At 35.7% G+C, this 21,900-nt stretch overlaps 2 protein-coding genes across 12 annotated transcripts; one reads left to right on the top strand and one right to left on the bottom strand.

Annotated features, from left to right (window-relative positions):
* Positions 1-3,610: 3,610 nt before the first annotated feature.
* Positions 3,611-10,246, bottom strand: EGY2 (ethylene-dependent gravitropism-deficient and yellow-green-like 2). Of its 5 annotated transcripts, XM_078321488.1 has the most exons (16): positions 9,964-10,246; positions 9,751-9,838; positions 9,057-9,122; positions 8,874-8,966; positions 8,705-8,779; positions 8,529-8,597; positions 8,310-8,402; positions 8,080-8,136; positions 7,454-7,561; positions 7,081-7,155; positions 6,877-6,982; positions 6,193-6,286; positions 5,568-5,721; positions 4,859-5,066; positions 4,265-4,425; positions 3,611-4,022 (listed from the first exon to the last, which is right to left on the bottom strand). In XM_078321488.1, the coding sequence occupies exons 1-16, from the start codon at positions 10,092-10,094 to the stop codon at positions 3,771-3,773; spliced, it is 1,830 nt and encodes a 609-aa protein (XP_078177614.1). In that variant the 5' UTR covers positions 10,095-10,246; the 3' UTR covers positions 3,611-3,770. The 5 variants fall into 5 exon arrangements, with proteins under 5 accessions (XP_078177614.1, XP_078177615.1, XP_078177616.1 ...); XM_078321489.1 differs by lacking the exon at positions 8,529-8,597 and having other exon boundaries at positions 9,964-10,212; XM_078321490.1 differs by lacking the exon at positions 8,705-8,779 and having other exon boundaries at positions 9,964-10,212.
* Positions 10,247-12,676: 2,430 nt separating this feature from the next.
* Positions 12,677-21,720, top strand: LOC144572135 (protein NRT1/ PTR FAMILY 8.1-like). 7 transcript variants are annotated; one of them, XM_078321567.1, is made up of 6 exons: positions 12,677-12,850; positions 18,123-18,235; positions 18,891-19,108; positions 19,497-20,047; positions 20,400-20,708; positions 21,154-21,720. In XM_078321567.1, the coding sequence occupies exons 2-6, from the start codon at positions 18,133-18,135 to the stop codon at positions 21,698-21,700; spliced, it is 1,728 nt and encodes a 575-aa protein (XP_078177693.1). In that variant the 5' UTR covers positions 12,677-12,850; positions 18,123-18,132; the 3' UTR covers positions 21,701-21,720. The 7 variants fall into 7 exon arrangements, with proteins under 7 accessions (XP_078177693.1, XP_078177692.1, XP_078177689.1 ...); XM_078321566.1 differs by lacking the exon at positions 12,677-12,850 and adding an exon at positions 13,321-13,447; XM_078321563.1 differs by lacking the exon at positions 12,677-12,850 and adding an exon at positions 13,360-13,459.
* The last annotated feature ends 180 nt before the right edge of the window (positions 21,721-21,900 follow it).

The following is a 21,900-nucleotide window of genomic DNA, read 5'->3' as shown; positions in this document are numbered from 1 at the left end:
ATTATTCTCTGAGACAGTTTCTGATTTTTTGAAACACGACCTAAAATTTACAGCAACCATGAAGTGCATCAAAGAAAACAGGAAAATGACAAAATTAAAGAGAACCACCTTGTCAGAACAAAGGGGAACAGACGTTAGCACTGGCAATCTTTCTTCTTCGCGCAGGCGGAGGCAACGGACGGCTGCTAGCTGGTTCACCTATTTCTCGGAAAGAAGAGGAGAGAACCGGGGTGAGAAGAAGAGAAAAGTGGGGCTTCGCTTGTTTCACCTAACTAACGGGAGAGAAGCGGGGTGAGAAGAAGAGGAGGCGCGAGTTTAGGGTCAGGGTTTTTAGGCGCGAGCGATTGATCGACGAAGACAGAGAGTGAGGGAGAAGAGAAAGGGTTTAGGCGCAATGGTGCGTGGCACCTTTTTTTCGGGAAAAAATACCTTCTGCGACCGGCAAAATGACCGGCCGTTGATGCCGGTCACAGAAAATCCTGATCGCCAGAGAATACAGGTTTTTTTATTTTTTTTTTTGGAAAAAAATTATTTTCTGCAATCGGCATCTGACTCAGTCACTGATACCGATCGCAGAAAAAATATTCTGCTATAGTGCAATAAGGCATTTGCTGCCACGTTATTATAAAGGCATAGGCATCCTTATTCTCTTCATTTCAAAATCCTGTGGTTATGTTTTTTTTTTAAATTTAATTTTTTCATAGATTTAAATTATAAACTAACTTAAATTATTCATTAATTTTTATATTTGAATTTTTTTAATTAATAGTTATATTTTAAAATTTGAATAATTCAATTATTCGTTTCACATCCATATTTGTAGATTATCCTCTCCATATCAATTGTTTAATGAATATAAATATGGATACAAAAATAATTTCGGATGTTACACTAAAATTATCAACTTATCATATATTTCACTAAAGAGATACACACATTATATGTACTTATGTAAAAATCAACTACGTAATATTTTTTGATAGGGCCATGTGCTCAACGTCCTCAAAAATAATTCGGATGTTACACTAAAATTATCAACTTATCATATATTTCACTAAAGAGAGACACACATTATATGTACTTATGTAAAAATCAACTACATAATATTTTTGATAGGCCATGTGCTCAACATCCTTATAAAACAAGTTTTGGGCCAAAAAGAATAATTTGAGTTTAAACCATCTTTAATGAAATCAACTAAAAAATGAACAAAAGGTCTAAGATAAAAGAACAAAGGTAACCAAATCATACGGCCCAGCCCGGGACCATGGCGTCTCGGCCCAAGGCCTCAAATCGGGATGAACCACGTGTCACTAAAGCAAAATTAGTAGGCCCCGCCCCATGAAAGCCTGGCCCATAACTGACTTACGGTCATCTCCACTAAATGCCCGTACAGGGCGGGTGCGATTTAATCACCGCCTTCTATGCGGATGCTACTGTACTGTATGCGAACCTCGCATCTCAAATATGCGAACGTCACCTCACCCAGTAGAAGCGTCACCGCTTATATGCGAACTCTTCTAACAGTTCTTGTTATACTAAATGCACCGTTAATCACTCAAAAAACTGAAAATAAATGCAATTGAAAGTAAAATAGATGAGTTTAGAGAAATTTGACACGCGGGATGTTAACAGAGTTCGGAAAAATAAAGACCTACGTCTCCGGGGCTTCGCAACCTCTTCTAGGTGCGCCTTTCTATTACCTAATATGAAAGGATTACAACTTGTGAACCGTTGAGCCCTTACAATCCAAGCGGGAAGTCAACCAGCCAACTAGAGATGAGAACAGGGTCTCAAAGTTTAAGCTACTCAAGATAAACACTCAAAAAACCACTCTAACCTAATCTAACTCAAGATTAGTAAAGTGCGTTTGAGGTTGTTGAGGGATTTTGAAGTTTTAAACTCTCACAACAATAGAGTAAGCAAAGTTCTCAGAAAATCACGTTTTAGAAGTTTAGGGTCAGCTAAGATGCTTTGGGAAGAAAACCCAAAGCCCTATTTATAGAGACAGTTAAAAAATGAGCTGTTTGACTTAAAACATTACCAACGTTTTAGTTCAAAATGCGATTCAGGGTTTTAATTTTCTGACAGCTCAGTAAAACGTTACAACGATTGTAAAATGTTATGCAATGTTTTGTACTGTAAAATCTTGATCAAAAACAGAAATTTCTGAAGCTCATATTTAATTAAAACGTTACAACTTTTGTCAAACGTTACAACGCTGATTTAATTAAATTGTTGTAATGATTGACAAACGTTACCAACGTTTGTAATTCAATTTTGAATTTGATTCAGCTGTACTTCAGCATTTCTGACATTCTCAAATCATTATAACGTTTTATAAACGTTACAACGTTTTCAATTGCTTCTGAGTTTGATCAAGCTGTTACTTCAGCGTTTCTGACAGGCTGAAAACGTTACAACGTTTGTTCCCTATTTAAACACCCTCAAACTTACTTTACCAAGTTTATGATTTTATAATTTGTATTATTGTCTTCATGAAGAATCTTCAGTTCAAATATTCCATATTGACATTCCATTTGACTTGAACCTGCATATCTTTCAAAAATAGAAGATATCGTAAAATTCAATAATTGTATATTTTTGCAAATTAGTCAAATAGACGAAAAAGATTATTGGTAGAACAACAGTTATGACAATGCGGGATGTCAGAACGAGGAGAGACTATTTAAGATGAACAGTCCCATTGAGTCGAGGCTAACACCTTTTCCTAAGCGAGATACCATATAGGGTAGAATCCGAGTATCTCACAACTACCATCGCGTTTCTGACTTTACTCTTTTCATCTCGGGCCCTCTCTTCGAGACGGGACGATTCACACACACCCAACTCGATTTCACATTACGGTACTACTGTCTCGCATTGACATAGTCCTAATCAATTTTCATTAGAAATTTTCTAATTAAAAATTTGATGTATTTACTAACAAATTTTAGTCACCAATTATTATCATTTATCAAAATTTACCATAAATTTATAAATACTAATAAAAATGATACATGAGCAGGTGTGATAAATTGATAATATAATTAGATTTACTATTAATTGAATCTGCAATAAAATTTTAAAATTTTATGGGAATGCATTTACAATCCACTCCTTGAGTCTATTCGTATTTTGAAAAGATAGAGAACTACTGATGTTCACTCGGTAAAATCCGTGAATAGCCCTTGTCGTAGGGATTAAATTGAAAGGAAGATGATTTTGAAATTGTATGTGTGCATGAATTGCTTGAAATGAAAAATCAAAGTAATGGCATACATGGTTTCCGTTCGCCAAGGAGTGTGCGAGAAAGTAGTCTTATAATAAATTGGATTCGCCTTTAAATATATCACAAGAATCAAAATAATTTCATGGACACAGACTAACAGGAGCTTCGTCTTGTGGGGGGCGGCGTGGTACTATATCATTACTTCTTATTTCGCACTTTCACAGCGTCGAACTGTTACAACTTACACACTGACTTACACATGAGCTCCCCTATCCTTACTGGCGACACATTTGGCTACACGATTTAGACCACAGAGATCCCAAGCAGGAAATCGGATGAAATCAGAGAAAATTTTGAAAATTGGAAGGCACAAGGAGATTATATACAGGTTAATTAGAAGACAAATTGTGTAGATAACCTTTCTTACTAACATTCCTAAGCTCATTATCTCCCGCTCAACCAAAAAAGGGCTGGAAAAACATACTTAAGGCACAATATTTATTCTAAACAAAACCGTTGCTGCATTGTTTAGGCTGGCTCAAAAATCAAAATCTAATCCCGTAGCAGTGAAGGGAAAGGGAAAAGGCAGACAGACAAGCAGCCCGAGAAGCAAAACGACCACACCAAGCGCCACAGAATTGTTGTCAGGGTCTGTTATTTCCTCTGATAGTGGGGCTATTGGACCCCGCTGTAGGAAGAATATCAGTACCACCCAATAGAATGCCACATCATTAAATATTGCTGCTATGCCAAGGAGACCAAGTGTAATGCTACCCAACCTAGCTGATATCTGTTACAAAAAATTATAAAAGGATCAAATTAGACAACCGAATGAAATCTTCAATTTGCCAGATAGAACAAAAATTACAGTTTTAGCTACTACTGAGATATTTTTGTGAGCAGTCCGGTTAGATACTGTTATGGTTCAAAACAGTATCAAATTCATCACTGCCAACTTTTGTTTGTTAATTGTGTAAACAGAGTGTCAAACGGGGCCAGTATTAATAAGAAAAAGAATAGTAAAAATGATACCTTTCGACCCCATAAACCCAATGCTATCCGCCCCCCATCGAGCTCCCCAGCCGGTATGCTATTGATAGCATTAATCAGAAGTCCAGCCCAGGCCCAGAGAACCAATGGATTTATAGACAATGGTGTGCCCTCTTTCAATGCATCTCCTAAAATAAGCTTGGCTGTTTACCCAACAAAAAAAAAAGCTCAGACTTGACAATTTTACTTCGCTGTGCTTTTCATTAATGTTACACTTGGACTACTTTTGCTGACAAAATTTTAAATTTCCGAGAAGTTGTCAACTGTTTTAACTTTCCAGTATATGCTGTATCAGTATACCATTTCTGATGGATCTTTTTCTTATCAACAAAAGCCTTTATTTTGACTTTGCTTAGTGCAGTACTTTCGTTGAGAAGTTGATCAATCATCATATTTCATATATTAGCTAAATTGATATTTTATGCATTTATCAAGGCCTAATTAATTGAAGTCCAAAACACTATTTTCATCAAAGCTAACTGGTGCCAGTTTACTATTTGGGCAAGGTCCTGGTACATAATGCATTCACTGTGCAATAAAACCCAAAAGAATGAAAATTATAGATTAATAACGTACCAATACCACCAGCAAGAAATGACTCGTGAAAAACAGAAGGATCAATCACAATACCAAGGCCGTCAGATGGAGGTAAGAAAAATCCTAAAAGGAGAAGAACAAGGCCAAGAGAAAAACCAGCAATAGGACCTGCCGCTGCAAGCCGTACCAGGTCTTGCCGATTCTGAACTATGCTAATTATTCGGGTGATTGCACCAAAAGAACCTATCTGAAGAAATGTCAATTATTAGCTGGTCATTATGCCTCTCTAATTTATTAAGGCTATATTGACTATTGATGGCATTCGTCAAGGCTATATAAACCATCGAGGCACCAAATTCATTACAATAACAACCAAGCCTTTAGTCCCAAACAAGTTAGGGTAGGCAAGCTCAATTAAACATCAACAAAATTTCACATATCAGCCTTAATTCAATACAATTCTACCTCAATAAACCCTAACTTCTATGTGTACCACCAGTAGTTAGTTTAACATCAATCAAATCCAATTAGCATTGATCAAACCAAAGCAGCTGTACAACTCATGAAGCAAGACTAAGTTTTAGCCCCAAGTACACCAAATACTGCCTAAATTTACCCTAATGTCCCTTCCCTTCATTCAAAATAATTATAAACAGAAAGTGCAAATTGGTAGTGGCAGATGCTTGGGATTGCTTTTTGCAAGATCTTTCATATAGGATGATAGTTTATTAACATATAATGGACATACCTGCCAGCTGGGAACAAAATAGGGAACTGCAAGTTTTATTCCCTTGGTTTTAGCAACAGCAAACTGTGCAATTTCATGAACTGCTAGTATCAAAGCGGTAACCAGTGCACCTGGTAAGCCATCTTTCAACAGTTCTATGTTGTCAAATGTTGACCTGGTTCCAAAAAAAAAAAAAAAAAAAAAACACAAACTTTCTGCATAAAGAAAATATATTATGCAAACCCTGCACAACACCCAAAAAATTGTGTACGGTGCTGTTAAAGTGATAATTCACTCATGTACCCTTATACCCACAGTAACCCTCCTTGACACTTCTTTTTTCTTGTGGTAGGAATGTAGCTACCAGCCTACTATGGCAGATACTACTATTAAAATAATGGATATAATTTATGGCAGAGGCAATTCTGAGGATTCATTTTCTTTGGGCATAATTAATAGCTTAAAATCCAGTTTCAACATCCACATCTTCTAAAAAGGAGTGGCCTATGTTTTTATCTCTTTTTAGTTCTGACATATGAGGCAAATGATATTTTTCGTATTGCTGTGCAAACATGAAAAATTTATATAATTAGTAAGATGGATTATAGAGGAGGAGAAACATAAAATGAGAGAAAGAACCTCATACAGTAAGTTCGACTGTAGTGCTGGTACATTTCTCAAAAGCAGTGTAAATACTGTCACCAATCCAAAAGCACCAGCTGCAAACCACTCTGGTACAGCTGGTAACAAAAAAAAAATGAAGTACATAAGTTGCTCCCAGTTAAGATCATTTTGCTGACCATTTGCATAAATAATACATGAAAAGTACAGCACCATCACAGAAATAGCCTCAATTAGTTTTATAAATTTACCAGATCAATCAGGTGATAAACCCTAGTTATACAGCAATCTTACTTGCTTTGTAAGTGGACTCTTTTATTGGCAATACAGGTCTTGCTAGGTAATTATCTACCAAGATTCAAGGAGAAAGAAGGACACTATTCCAACGAGTATCTTGTACTGGACTGATATAACAATACCAATTATCTGACCAATGCAAAATAAAATTCATAGACTTATTGGTTTATGTTATGATAATTACAATTTATTTTTTAAAATTAAAAGAAGGTAGGAACAGATTTAAAAAAATGGTAGTAACAACAATAGACAAACCAATATAAGTAGGAACAAAGCTAAGAATTTAGCTGTCCAAGGCCTCACTAAATAATAATTTTAGCAGAAGAGTGGTGGTATCAATAGTTATTGATATTAAGAACAGCAATAACACCATTACATAACTAAATTATAAGAATTATTAAGGGAAAATTACCAGTAGAACCTTGCTCAAGTGTTAGTCGAGGCACAATTACTACTATTGGTTTTTCATCTTCTGGGTTAATCAATATAAACAATGAAAACTGATCCCCAAACTTATCCTGCATTTAAAAAAATAAAGATTAGTCGTACTAATATTTTTTTTATGGGGTGGGGGGGTGGGGGGCAGGAGGGAAAGGAGGTGGGATGCTGTGCATACATTTAACCTCTTTTTGATCTTCTCATAGCTTGTGTCTGCTTTCCCCCTTAAATTCCCCTTGAACAATACTCCTCCCTTGCCGACAAGCATAAAAACAACAGTACAAATGAAACAATAATTAATAATACAGTGTCAGACAAAACAGAACTGATGACACATTATATTTTATGCTATGCTATCATTATCAAGCATCCATTTGATGGCATCTCATGTTATCATTAGATTTTGATTTAAGATAATACCAAGAAGTTAGGGCCTTATCGCACATTTCATTTATGCAGTTTTTTTGTGGGGATTTTGGCAATGTTCTAACAAACACTACAACCAAGTAAAATGACTTAAAAAGGGGGCAAACATGGAAAATAAATATTACCTCATAAGGCTCTTGGGTTGTGACAAAAAATGTATCAAATCCAAAAACTTGATCTTTTATAATATCAATGGTTTCCTTCGGAATTCTCATTGTTTCATCTAGTTGTTGCTGAAATAACATCCAAAAGAAAAGTTTGAAGAAACTACCAAATGGAACTAGAAAAAAACTTAAAATTAAATGGGCCTGTGCAAATTGCACCCTATATATTTGTGTATTTCCAAACATCATCCAAGCATCTCGAGATTACAATGTGCATCCAATAGCTTTTAGGTTACATAAAGGGTTTGCCTTGCTCTCAAAGCTAGCAGTCAAGCCAAACTTTTAAGCAGCCGCTAAAACTCTTCATATTGAATTCAGATAAATCAGGTGATGGTCAGCTTGTCCAAATGTGTTACCTAAGATGTATGTCTTTTAGTTCACTCATAATTCAATTAGTACGACTGAGGTTGTAGCAGAACTGAGAGAATGTAACAAATAATCCATTTTTGAGTATAATATGGTACTCACTATTATCTGCAAAAGATATCAGGTGTTGGTTGAAAAAATTGGGATGTTTTGGGTGTTATTTGCAAAATTAGTTATTCTTCCATTTCCAAGGATATAAAATCCAAACTATTTAAATTTACCCGCATTCCAGGCAAAGGTGAACCACTCGCTACGTCAATGGTTTCTTCAGGCTTCTCCTGTGGCACGAGCAATCTACATATTAGATGATTGAAAATTACATATTTATTTATACTTCCATTAAATCCATATAACAAGGACAATAATGCATAAGACCTTAAACATAAAAAAATCCTTTTCACAAATTAAAATAACCATTTAATGAAGGTTTTCATGCAAACTATTGTTATACCTGTGTTGGATTAGAAACAGCCACATCCTCTTCAATTTTTTTATTAACATCAAGATTATTTAGAGCTTGTTTTGTCCCAAGCCCAGTAGGACTCTGTAAAATTGGACCGCCAAATAATACAAACAAACAAAAAGAGTCCAATAAGCAAGAGGTTGTGAGTACTAATGAGTAACGACATATAGAAAAAAGTAATAGAAGTAGGCTTTGTGCATGAATTACCTCGGATGCATCGTCTGCATTCTCTTCATTTTTTTTATATCCTTTAAGGTTATTCAAAGACTGTAATGCCTGAGTCCCCCGCAAAAAAAAAAAAAAAACAGTCCAACAAGCAAGAGGTAGTGAGTACTAGTGGAACACAGAAAAAGTAATAGAAGTAGGCTTTGTGCATGAATTACCTGGGATGCATCTGAAGGGGTTGCCGTCTCTTCAGTTTTGCTATACAATTTAAGATTATTTAAAGACTGTAATGCCTGGGGCCAAAAAAAGGAGTCCAATAAGCAAGAGATGGTGAGTACTGATGACATACAGAAAAGGTAATAAAAGTAGGCCATATTTATGAATTACCTTGGATGCATCTGGAGAAGTAGCATTCTCTTCAATTTTGTTATACATTTTGAGATTATCCAAAGACTGTAATGTCTGAGACCCATTTCTTGTCTGCAAAAAGTTGACACGACAAAAGTAATGAAAATGAGATATTGCTTAACAAAGAAATAGCACAAGTAAAAAAAAAAAATAGGTGAATACCTCATCTGAAATGGGATTAGAATCTGTATTTCCATTATCTGATGTAATACTCGACTCCACTTTCTCCTATAGAAGGATACTATATGTAAGTACAAGCTAAATTTATGTACCAATATGAAGAATTTTTTTTTTTTTGCAAATAACACACAAAGTGTATGCTATTTGTAAACAACACCTAAACATTTTCCATAATTAGCTTTGCAATTATATTCTAATAAAAGTAATTTTTGAATAAAAAACTCTAAACCCTAAAGTCTTAAACCAAATAAATAAAGGTTCTACTGAACAGCATTTCCCCTGTTTTAAGGTTGGTCACCTAAGTGATAAAAAGAAAGAGAAAGAACTCACTATAAGGAGGGTCAAATTTTCATTCTTTTACAAAATAGATGACCACAGGTGCTAATTATGACGTTATATAAATCATTCTCTAGAAAGTGTTTATTCTATGAGAAGTATTCACTGTTATCTACAATAATGTAAGGTGTCATTTTGCCAAAAAGCAATAAAAAAAAACCCAGTTCAGCAAAACAAAGAAATGGCTCTAATTTTCAAATTTGGTCTGACCATGGACAACTTGTGCCTGCGCTTACAGTTATTCAGAATTTAAAAAGAAAAGAAAAGGAATAACGGTCAACTTGGTTATTCATACTTCAAAAATTCGATTTGAAAGAGAATTGGACCAAGCATTCTACACCTTTGAGTCAAATGTTTCATCGGGATTTTCATCAGGTTGCGTTTCGTTCATAGACTGGCACAAAATGTTCGTCCTTTTTCCTCTTAACCTTCATTCAATTCATCAAAGTAAAATATAAACTACATAATATGTGCGAACCAAAAAAAATAAGGACACTTACTATTTTATGAGTCTAAAGTAGCAGAAATAAAAAATATTTACATCTTTTCTTACCGCAACAAAGACTTAGAGATGGGTCTGAAATAAATGCTTGATGAAAGAAACTTGAGAGTTTTAGATTTCGACTGGAGGCATCCAATGGAAGGAGAAGACTGGCGAAGACTCATGCAGACAGTACACGCCATGCCTCAAAATGAAGATGAAGATTAACCAGAATTAACTCAGATTACAGAAAATAAAGGGAGAACTCGTTGGGAATAAGAGAGAATTAAATTTGGTTCTCATTGAAGCGAACCGTTGATGGTGGTGAGGCGACGCCTTATCTTTTGGCGGTGTCAAGCTCTTTTACAAAGAGCCCCTCCTAATATTTGTTATTATATAACCAATAAACATATGATATTTCATATTTCATTACTTTCCGCGTATATGTGTTAATGGATGAAATTAACCCCGAGTTATGAAAGTTTGTACTTGGCAACCACTGCCCACTGGCCACTGCCATTGTTTAAAAAAAAAGAGTTATTTAAAGTGTGCTAATTGCAAGTATGCTATTTTTTTTTTCATATTTGAAAAAGGTGGTTACTACATGTTATATATCAGTGTTCTAAATAGCGCGTGATAGAACCATGGGTCAAAGACCCTTATAAAATAAGTTTTGAATCAAAAGAATAGTTTGAAATTAGAATCTTCTAGCAAGACCAATTCCAAAAATAAACAAAAGGCCTGAGACCAAAAGACAAATTGGACCTATTTATCAAATTCAGCCTGAGAAACACGACATCTCGGTAAAGAGGCCTCCGAGGCATGAGAGCAATCCTCATACGGATAAACAGCCTCGTAAGGCCTGATCTCATAAGAAGCCCCGCCTATGATTGGCTTACGGTCACCACTATTTGGCATATGTAGCAACTTAGTCGCCGCTTTTTATGCGGATGTCACCGCATTGTATGCGAACACATTACCGCTTCTATGCGAACCCTTCTGACCGTTTGGACAACGCGGAATCTTAGAATGGAAAGGGGTTATTTAAGACAAACAGTTCCACTGAGCTGAGGCTGACCTTTTTTCCCAAGCGAGATACTATACAGGTTATAGTTTGAGTATTTCACAACTATCATCCTGATTCCGACCTCACACTTTCATTTCACCTCGGACAGTCTCCTCGAGACGGGACAGGACGAGCCCTAAACACACACGTACACATTAACCCGAATTACGGTGCTATTGTCCCGCTAGTACATAGTCTGTATCAGCGCACTATAGCGGCGCTATAGTGTTTTCGAACCTTGAAAGTTACGCTAGGGATAAAAGTGTGTTATTTTAGCTACAACCGCTATAGGCGGTAATAGCAGTTTGCTATTTGCGCTACACGTTAGGTGCTATAGCGCACGCTATGTTGCATAGACTTTTATATAAAGACTCAAACTTAAAATTAATTTTAAAGATCAATTTTTTCAAGGTCTAGATTGATTTTAATATTTTGTGTTATGATGCTTATATTATTTTGAATAAAAAAAGATAAATAATTTATGATATTATTAGAGATATTTTGAATAGTAATTTAGACTTTGTACTGGTTCAATATAAATATTTTAATTCTTTAATCAAATTTGTGTTACTTATTGCTCTATGAGACTTTAGATAATGTTGACAATTTATAGAAATATAAAATATAAATTAAACAAAAAAACACTATGTATGATAACTTTTCCGCTATGACGCGATAATCGCTATTTAAAAACTTGTGTTATATTAACCCTAAGATTGTAACTTCAAAGTACATACAAATGACCTTGTCTGTGTTGTAACATGTTCAAAACAATTGCACCTACCGTGGTAATTTAGCATATGGCTCAGGCCTCTTATAGTTCGGTTTTAAAAATAGATCAACCTAAGTCCAGATTAATTGTTAGAATTTAAGAAAAAAAATAATCTTTAATACGGACCAATCTACGCTATGCATACGTACTCACAATCTCTAATTGTCGCTCTGTACCTACGTAGTCACAATCTCACGTCGCAGCGGAAAGCGTTTTTGTATTTGTAGATCCGGGGCTCCGGGCAGGAGGAAGAAACAGTGCTCTTGGAAATGAGTTCCGGCGTTTTTGTATTTGTAGAACCGGACTGTGGCCCGCCTCAGCCCGCCATTTTGTTCATCTTTTTCAAGGCCCACTGACCCAGTTAAGGACGTGTCGTGTTGTTTGAAAAGTACAGGCTAACATATATATAATTAGGCCCTTTATATTGGATTGCCTTCTGTGTATCTCTATGTAGTCGATTTCAGAACAGCTGCTGCTGATAATTACATCGAGACTGGCAAATGGCAATAGATGCACATCCATAATCCATTATAGCTTCTCCGTGGGACCGTGGCAAGTATAGCTAAGGCCCCCATTATAAATCACCGAAACTGGATGATCCAAATTATAATTTTGAATTGACATATCAAGTTCTTAATAAAAAAAAAAGTGTTGCAATTCGGCAAATTATTTGCGTTCTATTAGATCTATACACATTTCACTCGATTAAATACAATTTTTGTCGGTCAATTAAATACAGCCAGCATTAATTTTATGAATGTGATTCGATTCATTAGTCGAGTATGCATAATTCAGTTTCAGGGATCATTCTTCAATTATTCAAAGTAACGAGGAAAACGCGTGAAATATACGCTTAACACTTATCAATTATCATCTCAGCAAATAAAAGAACTGAATTCAATTGAAATACATTAAAGTGCGTGCCTGCCTCCGTTGCTCACCACGAGGCGATAGCTGCCTGACTGCCTCAAACGCCAATTAAATTCTTCCCATTTTCCAAAATAAAGTTAAAAATTAAGATCGAGCAAAAATCCTATTAAAAGGGGAGAACGCGTGCGAGGAAAAGTGGAAACAAGATATTTGCGGTGTGACCCGTGAGGCTGTGAAGAAGACAGCAGAAGGTAACTAATTTGTGTCTTATTCTCTTTATTATTTTTTTAATGTTTAAAATTAGATTATTTTTTAATAGTTTTCACCATCGAATCGTTATATGAAATTATCATAAAAAAAGGGGTGGAATCTTCGTCTTGTTTACGCCTCTTTACTGAATAATGGGGAGGAAGTACGTGGCAGTCTGGACTGGATATTTCCATTGGTGTTTCAACAGAGAGGAGCTCAACTTCTATCAAATGGTCTGAATCGTTTCCACCGTTCACTTGGTTGATTCCCACCTTAATGTAAGCACTAGGCCACAGTGCCACACCCAAAAAATTAACTTAAAGGGGCTAATTGCATTTTGGAGACGTGTGAGCGTACTACAAGCATCTTTCTGTCAATTTATAGGAGAGTGTTTTGAGTAACTAAGCAACACCGATTTTTAGCAATGACTATATTATTTGGTTTTTAGTGCAAATTTTTATAAATATGCACATCCTATTTTAGAACTACCGTGTCCCTCTTCCCCTTTCCCACACTCAAATTAGTTTCTAAGTATTTTTGAATCTGGATTCTGGACGGATATTGACGAGATCTTCTCTTGGTTCGAGATTCCTCTGAAGGTTTGCCACCTGGTATCTTTTCCTCTGTTTTTTATTTAGAAGAAGAAGTCAATCTTTTCCTCTGTTATCTTTGTACTTTTAGAATCGATAGCGAGCACCTAGCACGTGCACTTCTATTATTTTTTTTTTACTTTTGACGAGAATTATGCGTTTTCACCTTAATGAATTAAGATCAAGGGGTAATTCTGTCCGCACCAAATCTGATCACTTATCGACTATCTTGTGATTGTGAAAGGTACTAGCTCACTGGTCAAATTTAAAATGTGGAATTGTTGACTATATAGTCTGAATGCACCGAATAAATTATTCAACCGTGTGTTATGAAGAAACAGATGTGTCACTTGCTTTATCAAGGAAAAGAATGTCCCGGTTGGCAGTTTCATCATTGCATTATATGATGGATTTGGACTTCAATACTTCTACCAAACCTCAGAAAAGGATGGGTTCTTTTATGATTTATAATAATAAAAAAATAAAAGAAGAAGAAGAAGAATAGATAAAGATACAATATGATTCGATTAAATTAATTTTTGAGTTTCATTGAAAATAGTTATAGCCTTACAATGTTTTAGATTTTTTATGCTATCGGAATTGATAGGTTTCGTAGCCCTTTTGAAATTGATTGAAGTTTTTATTTATTTATGCTCGTCTCATAGCACAAATAAAAAAAAATATTATTTTGCAATAGTTGAATAAAAGAGAAACATCTATTTGGAGGAGTAGACATAAGTCAAGGTGAGGAATATTTGGGTTTTCTAAGAAAATTTGGCTGAAAGAGTGACAAAGTATGATTAGTTTGCTTTTTCATGGTATAATTATATGAATTCATACCCAGTGAAGCAACTCAATCTTTGGGTTTTAAATCGGAACCTAATCTATCCGAAGTAGAGCGCACATATCCCGAGAGATGAATTCAAATTGGACAGTTCCGATTCAAAATTCAAAGATTTAGTTACTTTAGAGGATCCGGACTCTAATTATACGACCTTGAATATTGTTTGGCCTGGTTTGATAATTTCTCTATTTTAATAAGCGTTGTTTTTCCTCCTCTTTTTTTTTTAAGAAGTTTTGTCTGTATGCGTACTAATTAGGGGTGTTCATCAGTTCGGTTGAAACCGAACCGAATTTGGCAAACTAAAGTTATAATTCGGTTTAAAAAATAGAACCGAACCGAATTAGCATTGCAACTGAACCGGACTGAACCGAAGTTTTATTTCGGTTTGTTCGGTTCAAACCGAAATATATTAATTTTTTTTATTTAAAACAATTGATTTATAATAAACCGAAGTATATTAAGAAATAAACCGAAGTATATTAAGAAATAAACCGGAGTAGTAAGAAATAAACTAAGATATTTAGAAATAAACCAAGTATTTAAATTGATTAAAAAAATAAACCGGAGTATTAAAAAATAAACCGGGGTGGTTCCGATCAAATTCATATTATATGAAAGTTTTGTCAGTTCGGTTATTTTAGTTTTGAAATTTTTCAAACCGAACCGAACCGAAGTTATAATTCGGTTTTGAAAAGCCAACCGAACCGATCCAATAAACCGAAATAACCGAACCGTTTAAACCGAACTAATTCGGTTCGGTCCAAAACCGATTAAACCGAACCGTTTGAACACCCCTAGTACTAATAGTGTTGTTTTCATACTTTTAAGGTTAATTGTACAAATTTGGGATATAGATAAAATAAGTAGGACTACAATCATTGTTGCCAAGTAAACACACGCAAGAGACGCAATCATGCGTTCTTGTAAGTTCAATAATAAAAAAAAAAATGCTTTTGTAAGCTACTAGGTCAGGTTACAAGTCAACAAATAGATTTAAACGGCGTCTATTTGATATGGATGGGCTAGTTTAATGTGCTTTGAGATTCGTGCAGGCAAGATTTGAATGGTCCAGAGATATCTTAGATGCTGCGAATTCAACAGGATATTACTTCCTTTCGTTTCTGGTTTCATAAATTCAATGCATACTTGCCATCCTCAAGTTCTAAAAAAAATAATATATGAATAATGTATTTCGTGTGACAAGTCGTATATTCCAAATCTAACTAATATTCTTGTAAATATTAAAAATTTATAAATTTGATTCCATCTTTATTTTAAAAATAGTGACTAAAAGTACAGCCAGGAGGAAATTTATCCCGTGTCCCTCTTTATGTATCAACTATTTGATTATATTTTAGTTTCCTCCTTTAGATGTCTACATCATGCTGTTTGAAAAAGAAAAAGAAAAAGAAATTATTTTTTAACAGTCTAGCTGACTTTTCATCTCGATTCGACAAATTATATATTGTTCAGTTCCTTTTGGTATAGTCGGTGTCTAAAGATATATTGTTAGTTTAGCTAATAACTAACAAAGGTTACCGCTCAATCTGCAATCTTATACCATTCTACGGGAACAGTTTCCTTCTATTGTTAGTTTGATTATTGAATTTAATTAGAAGGAATTTCGTCTGGACAAGTAAGTAATAGCTTCGTCTTTACACTGATCGGAATAGCAATAGAGCAAAAATTTAATTCATTTCAATAGAATAGAGAAAAAAAGAAATGATTTGAAATTGAATTTTGATGATTATAATGATTTATTTTAAATGAAGAATTGATTTCGGAGGTATATTAAAAAAGACTTGATCATTATTTGAAACTTAAAAGTCACTCCAGTTAGTAAGAGATATAATCCGATAAAAGGGGGCAGCCACGCATGTTACACATCAAAATTGTTCGTCTTCTAGCTACACCTCTAGATTTATGTGACATTGGCCCGATTTTCTAATATCTCTTCTTCTTTTTTTATTTAGAAATAAAATTAAACCCTTCATCAAATACATAGCGTTATTGTTGATAACTTTGCTTGCTTACAATAAGAATAAGGAGAGGAAGCTGACAAGGGGCAATTTTGTCTTTTAACTCCAACGAATTCTTTTCTTGCCAAATCCGACCCTTTTTGTCCGGATTTCAACTGGCTGCTTTTTCTCGCTTCAAATCGTGTGAAGTGAAATTCATCCCTTGTCGTCTTCTTTTTTGATCTTGAAATTTATGGAAAACAGAATTCTTTTTCTCGTTTTATTGGGAACGAATTGGTTCCGATCAGAGGGAAGTCAGTTGCAATTTTTGTGCTCAGAAGTCAGAACTTGCATTTCTGTTTGATGTGAGATTCAAAATCACACTCATACGAGAATGTTTGACCAACTTGCTATGTGAATCACAGAGTGTATATTCCTTATCTTCTAACATACCTGTAAAAACGACAAAATGGGTCGTAATCGCTGCCAACAAATGGAAGAAAAAAATGGAAATAAAGATACCATTGTGACCTCATGAAACATTCCGTGAGGGGCGCATTTTGGTAAGAATCCCATTATTTAAAAGTTCAAAGTACTAATTCTTTTTTTTTAGAGAAATTTCAACTTCAAAGTCAAGAGAGAAAGGTAACTATCATGCACACCTTATCAAGTGTATGTATATTTCTGATAAACCAATTTCTCTTGAGGTGGGATCAAGCTCCTACTTTAAATTAGTACGGAGAAACTAGAAATTTATCTTCAGAAAGAGTTAGCTCCTTTTTTCTCTCTTCGTTTTCAATTCTTTTTTTTATAGCTCACTCAATTATTTAGGGCCTTTCTCATGCAACTTGATCAATTTTAACAAACGAAGCTTTTCACTTCCTAAGTAACTGGTTTGTTTTAAAATCAATTTCTTTGATGATTCTCAACGATTTTCTTGGTCAGTCAAATTCAGATCTTGTGCAATATCTAACCGGGCAGGATGAGATCTGAGTCGTCCGTTTAATCTGATACGAATCTCAAAACGGATCCCTATATTTCATAAAGGCACCAAGTTGATTTTGGGTCGGCTCGGAGTATTCTATTGCGCGCAGGATACACTATTCCCTTCGATTTTGCTAAAACAAGATGAAACAAGCTGATTGTTGTTTTCGTGTGGTTAGAGAACTGCTTTCATGGGTGCACAGTTAGGATGTTTTCTTGTTGTTTTGTCAATGCTTTAATTTGAGAGCTAGAACTAAATGGCATGGGTGCCAATCTATCAGAAAAACAAAACAAAACAAAAAGCAAAAGAAAAGAAAACAAAGCAAGAAGAGAGAGGTGGGAGGTTGGGAAGGGCGGGGGAGGGGCAGCATTTTCTCCCTTTCTTTTGATGTGGGGTTGCGGGGTTTGATTTTTTTTGTTGCTTTTGTTGTTAGGTTCAGTTAATATCATTAATTACAACCGCTCATACTTCTATTATTCGAGTATATGATGGTGGATAAGTCTTGGAAGCAAGAGCTAGTGCTGACTAGTATATTGCTAATGTCTGGGGTCCATTTTTGAAATTATACCCTCTCCTTGGTGGTGACAGATTCCCTTTCCTTTCTATCTTCCTTTTTTAGTGTATTAACTGCAAGGTTAGCAACTTAGCTATTATTGTATACTTCAGAGAGGGAGAGACGACCCCCTCTTATCTTTGGAATTGATATCTGTCTTGAATATGCATTAGACAAACCAATTATTTTATTTTCTTGTCTTCTCTTGATCAATTTTGATTACTTATTATTGACAAGTAATCCCTCTAATTAATATCAGTGCCATTAAAAATGCTCTGCTGATGACTTTGTACTTTTCCTATTTTATTTCTAAAAAAAGTAATATGTTTGCTCTTGTAATGCAGCAAAAAAGCCATGGCAGAAGTGGAGTATACCAAAGATGGTACAACTGATCTCAAAGGAAACCCTTCCGTGAAGAAAAGTACTGGCACATGGAAGGCTTGTCCCTATATTTTAGGTATTCGCTCGAGCCTTTTGTCGCACTGATTGATTATGTGCCAAGGTGACTGGTATCTCGATCATTAGGAGGTTTATACCAAGTGACTGGCCTGCATCATTAGGGAGGTTTATACCATTGCTTACATTGGTACCATACCAGTTTGGCTTCAGATAAAGCAAACTTGCAAAGTATGATACACAACAAAGAATTTAAAAGAGGAAAGGCAAAGCTAAGATCTCATGTTTTCCAGTTTTGTGATCAGGATCAGTCAGTTTATGCCGGTACCTTTGTAGTAGACCGGGCCAGCTCAAACTGAGACCTTATAATCTCCTACAAGTCTCACTTGTACCAGTTATCTAATTCTACTATTATCCTACTTGTTTTGGTTGAGAATTTAGGTTGATAAAGACCACAAAAGAATACCAAAGAAAATATTATGATGGGGCATGAGGGTATTATAGAATATTGGGTTAGAAAGTTATATTAGATCATAAAAACCATTGTAGCCTGAGAAATGCATATGCAGTCCAAAAAAGGGAGTACCCTAGAACTAGAATGTATGTCAGGTATAGGATGAAAGAGCATTTATACCCAGATAACAACAATAGTCCGAAAGAATGTTTATTCGACTTGCTGATGTACTTGTCACCTAATTTACACTTTCTTCTAATAGCAAACGAATGCTGTGAGAGGTTGGCATATTACGGAATGAGTACAAATTTGGTGAATTACATGAAGAACCGATTGAATCAAAGCAACACTGCTGCAGCCAATAACGTCACAAACTGGTCGGGCACTTGTTATATCACTCCTCTTATAGGGGCTTTTGTGGCAGATGCCTATTTGGGCCGGTTCTGGACAATTTCAAGCTTCATGATAATCTACATTGTTGTAAGTTGACTAGTAAATTAGTAATAGTATTGCAATTTTGTTGTTTGCAATTATATTATTGACTATTCACGTTTGCCCTGGAAATGCCATTTTCCTGAAGTCAACCTGACAGGAACCCAATTGACCCAAAAAAATTCAACAAAATTCAAACCTCATTGATTTAAAGCCATCATGGAGCCTTGCCTAAATATGGGATATCCTGATTGACATGAATACTTTCAAAACCACAAATTAAATTAATACTGCAAGGATTAAAACTTCAAATGGCTCAAAAGTTGAAACCAAACTGAAAGACTGGGAGCCAAGAATTAATTTGACAAAATTAAGATGACCTAAAACTTCCTGATAATATAGCAGGTTTTGACCTAACCATCTTTTGTGGGTGTAGGGTTTGATACTGCTAACCATGACTGCATCTGTTCCTGGTCTCAATCCGAAATGCACAGGTGACAAGTGTTACCCAACCGGAGGCCAGACAGCAACTGTATTTACTGCACTCTACCTAATTGCCTTGGGAACAGGTGGAATCAAACCATGTGTCTCCTCATTTGGGGCAGATCAGTTTGATGACTCTGACCCGATAGAGAAGAAGAGGAAGACCTCCTTCTTCAACTGGTTCTATTTCTCCATCAATATTGGTGCATTAATAGCCTCTTCGGTTTTGGTCTATATACAAACCAATGTCGGTTGGAGCTGGGGATTCGGTATACCTGCTGTCTGTATGGCCATAGCTGTGGCAAGCTTCTTCATAGGCACACGGCTCTACAGGAACCAGAAACCAGGTGGAAGTCCCCTTACACGCATTGCACAGGTGCTGGTGGCAAGTGTAAGAAAATGGCAGGTCACGGTGCCTCAAGATAAATCTCTTTTGTTTGAGCTCGCTGATAAGGAGTCAGCGATTGAAGGGAGCAGGAAGCTTGAGCATTCTAACCAACTCAAGTAAGTCGACTATTGTTTTTGGGTGCTTTGTTAGAATTATGTGGTATGTATCAGGCTAAAAGAAAAATCACATCTGGTGCACACGAGGGCTGGGGGGTGTGGCTTTAATATATCATTGACATTAGGGTTTAAGACATAAGGGTCAGGCTACCAATATTTGTACCTGTACCAGTTGGGGCCTGTATCTTATTCAACAAATGTGGGGCGCAATTACTTTAAAATAATATTATGCTGAAATAATTTGCATAGTTTCATTATATTGGCTATCCCCCCCCCCCCCCCCCCCCGAACAACAAAGAAATTAAATTAAAGATAATACATAAGTTTTCATAACTATTTTTTTTTCTTTCAGATTTCTAGACAAGGCATGTGTTGAAACTCAAGGTGTGGGTCCTGCTAACCCATGGAGGCTCTGTACTGTGACACAGGTAGAGGAGTTGAAGAGTATAGTGCGGCTTCTTCCCATTTGGGCTACTGGTATTGTATTTTCTACGGTATATAGCCAGATGAGCACCATGTTTGTGCTACAAGGGAATACTCTGGACCCCCATATTGGCCCACATTTCAAGATACCATCTGCTTCTCTGTCAATTTTTGACACTCTCAGTGTCATCATGTGGGTCCCGGTTTATGACTGCATCCTTGTCCCAGTGGTCAGGAGGTAAAATTTGGTTTTCATATTCCATAAAAGTATTGGCAACATCTATAGTAGTGTCTAAACCTTTATGGCAGTTATTAGATCAAATACCTTGAGACTGCAGTGCTAGCACCTTACCGTACCACAACACCTTTGGTCTCCATTGAAGTACCAAATAGTTAAATCAGAAAACTAACTTATGATATGATGGGCGATCAGGCCTGATTTTCAGCTTTAGAGAGAGAGAGAGAGAGTAGTAATGAGCTAATGTGAAATTCTTGGTATACTTTATGTTTCAGTTATAGAGATCTTTTATTTGAAATAACATGGTATCATATTAGCTACTATATTTGAGGTTCCAAATTAAACCAGGACAACCAGACCTGTCTAGTGTTTTGTAACAATTATGTTTACTCTAGATATATATATTGGGTCTGACTAACACATCTAGGATTCTAATTTGAAACAGAATAACAGGTCGAGAGAGAGGCTTCACCCAACTAACCCGGATGGGGATTGGTCTAGTCATATCCATCTTTGCTATGTTAGCTGCAGGCCTTCTAGATATAATCCGACTCAACATCATACACCGTCACAACCTTTACGACTCGAAAGACTTCATCCCAATGTCAATTTTCTGGCAAATACCCCAATATTTTCTAATTGGGGCAGCAGAAGTGTTCACTTTCATCGGCCAATTGGAGTTCTTCTATGACCAGGCGCCAGATGCCATGCGTAGCATGTGCTCTGCACTTTCCCTAACAACCAATGCACTGGGAAATTACCTGAGTACCCTTTTGGTGATAATTGTGACAGATATCACAACCAAGAATGGGAGATTGGGTTGGATTCCTGATAATCTGAACAGGGGTCATTTGGATTATTTCTTCTGGCTTTTAGCCATCTTGAGTGTCATCAATTTCTTGGTCTATCTTCTGATCGCAAGCTGGTACACATATAAGAAGACAACAAATGATATCGAAGATGATATTGGAAATGGTGCTGTGAAAAATTGAGTAAAACTCAATTTGAAAAAGGAAATGAAAGGAGAGAAAAGAAAAGAAAAGAAGATAGTCTATATGTCAATTCGCGTAGTAATGCACCTCAAAAGGAATAGTTATTAATTATTTGTTATCTTGTAAGACTCATTGTTAGTTTGATAATTTAATCATTAGTGTACTCAATGAATTAAATTTTTATTAAAAGAAATGAGTTG

The sequence above is a fragment of the Carex rostrata genome, chromosome 20 (genome assembly GCF_964058835.1).
Source record: "Carex rostrata chromosome 20, lpCarRost1.2, whole genome shotgun sequence".
NCBI lineage: Eukaryota > Viridiplantae > Streptophyta > Magnoliopsida > Poales > Cyperaceae > Carex > Carex rostrata.
The sequence above is the reverse complement of the archived record's forward strand: the minus strand, read 5'-3'. Positions and strand labels throughout refer to the sequence as shown.

Coding starts and splice junctions, on each gene's coding strand:
- EGY2 (XM_078321488.1), bottom strand. CDS start 10,094: ATGGCGTGTACTGTCTGCATGAGTCTTCGCCAGTCTTCTCCTTCCATT. Junction 8,967..9,056: donor CTAATCCCATTTCAGATGAG/GTATTCACCTAT, acceptor AACTTTTTGCAG/ACAAGAAATGGGTCTCAGAC. Junction 8,403..8,528: donor ATGCAGACGATGCATCCGAG/GTAATTCATGCA, acceptor CCAATTTTACAG/AGTCCTACTGGGCTTGGGAC.
- LOC144572135 (XM_078321567.1), top strand. CDS start 18,133: ATGGCAGAAGTGGAGTATACCAAAGATGGTACAACTGATCTCAAAGGA. Junction 20,048..20,399: donor GAGCATTCTAACCAACTCAA/GTAAGTCGACTA, acceptor TTTTTCTTTCAG/ATTTCTAGACAAGGCATGTG. Junction 20,709..21,153: donor CTTGTCCCAGTGGTCAGGAG/GTAAAATTTGGT, acceptor AATTTGAAACAG/AATAACAGGTCGAGAGAGAG.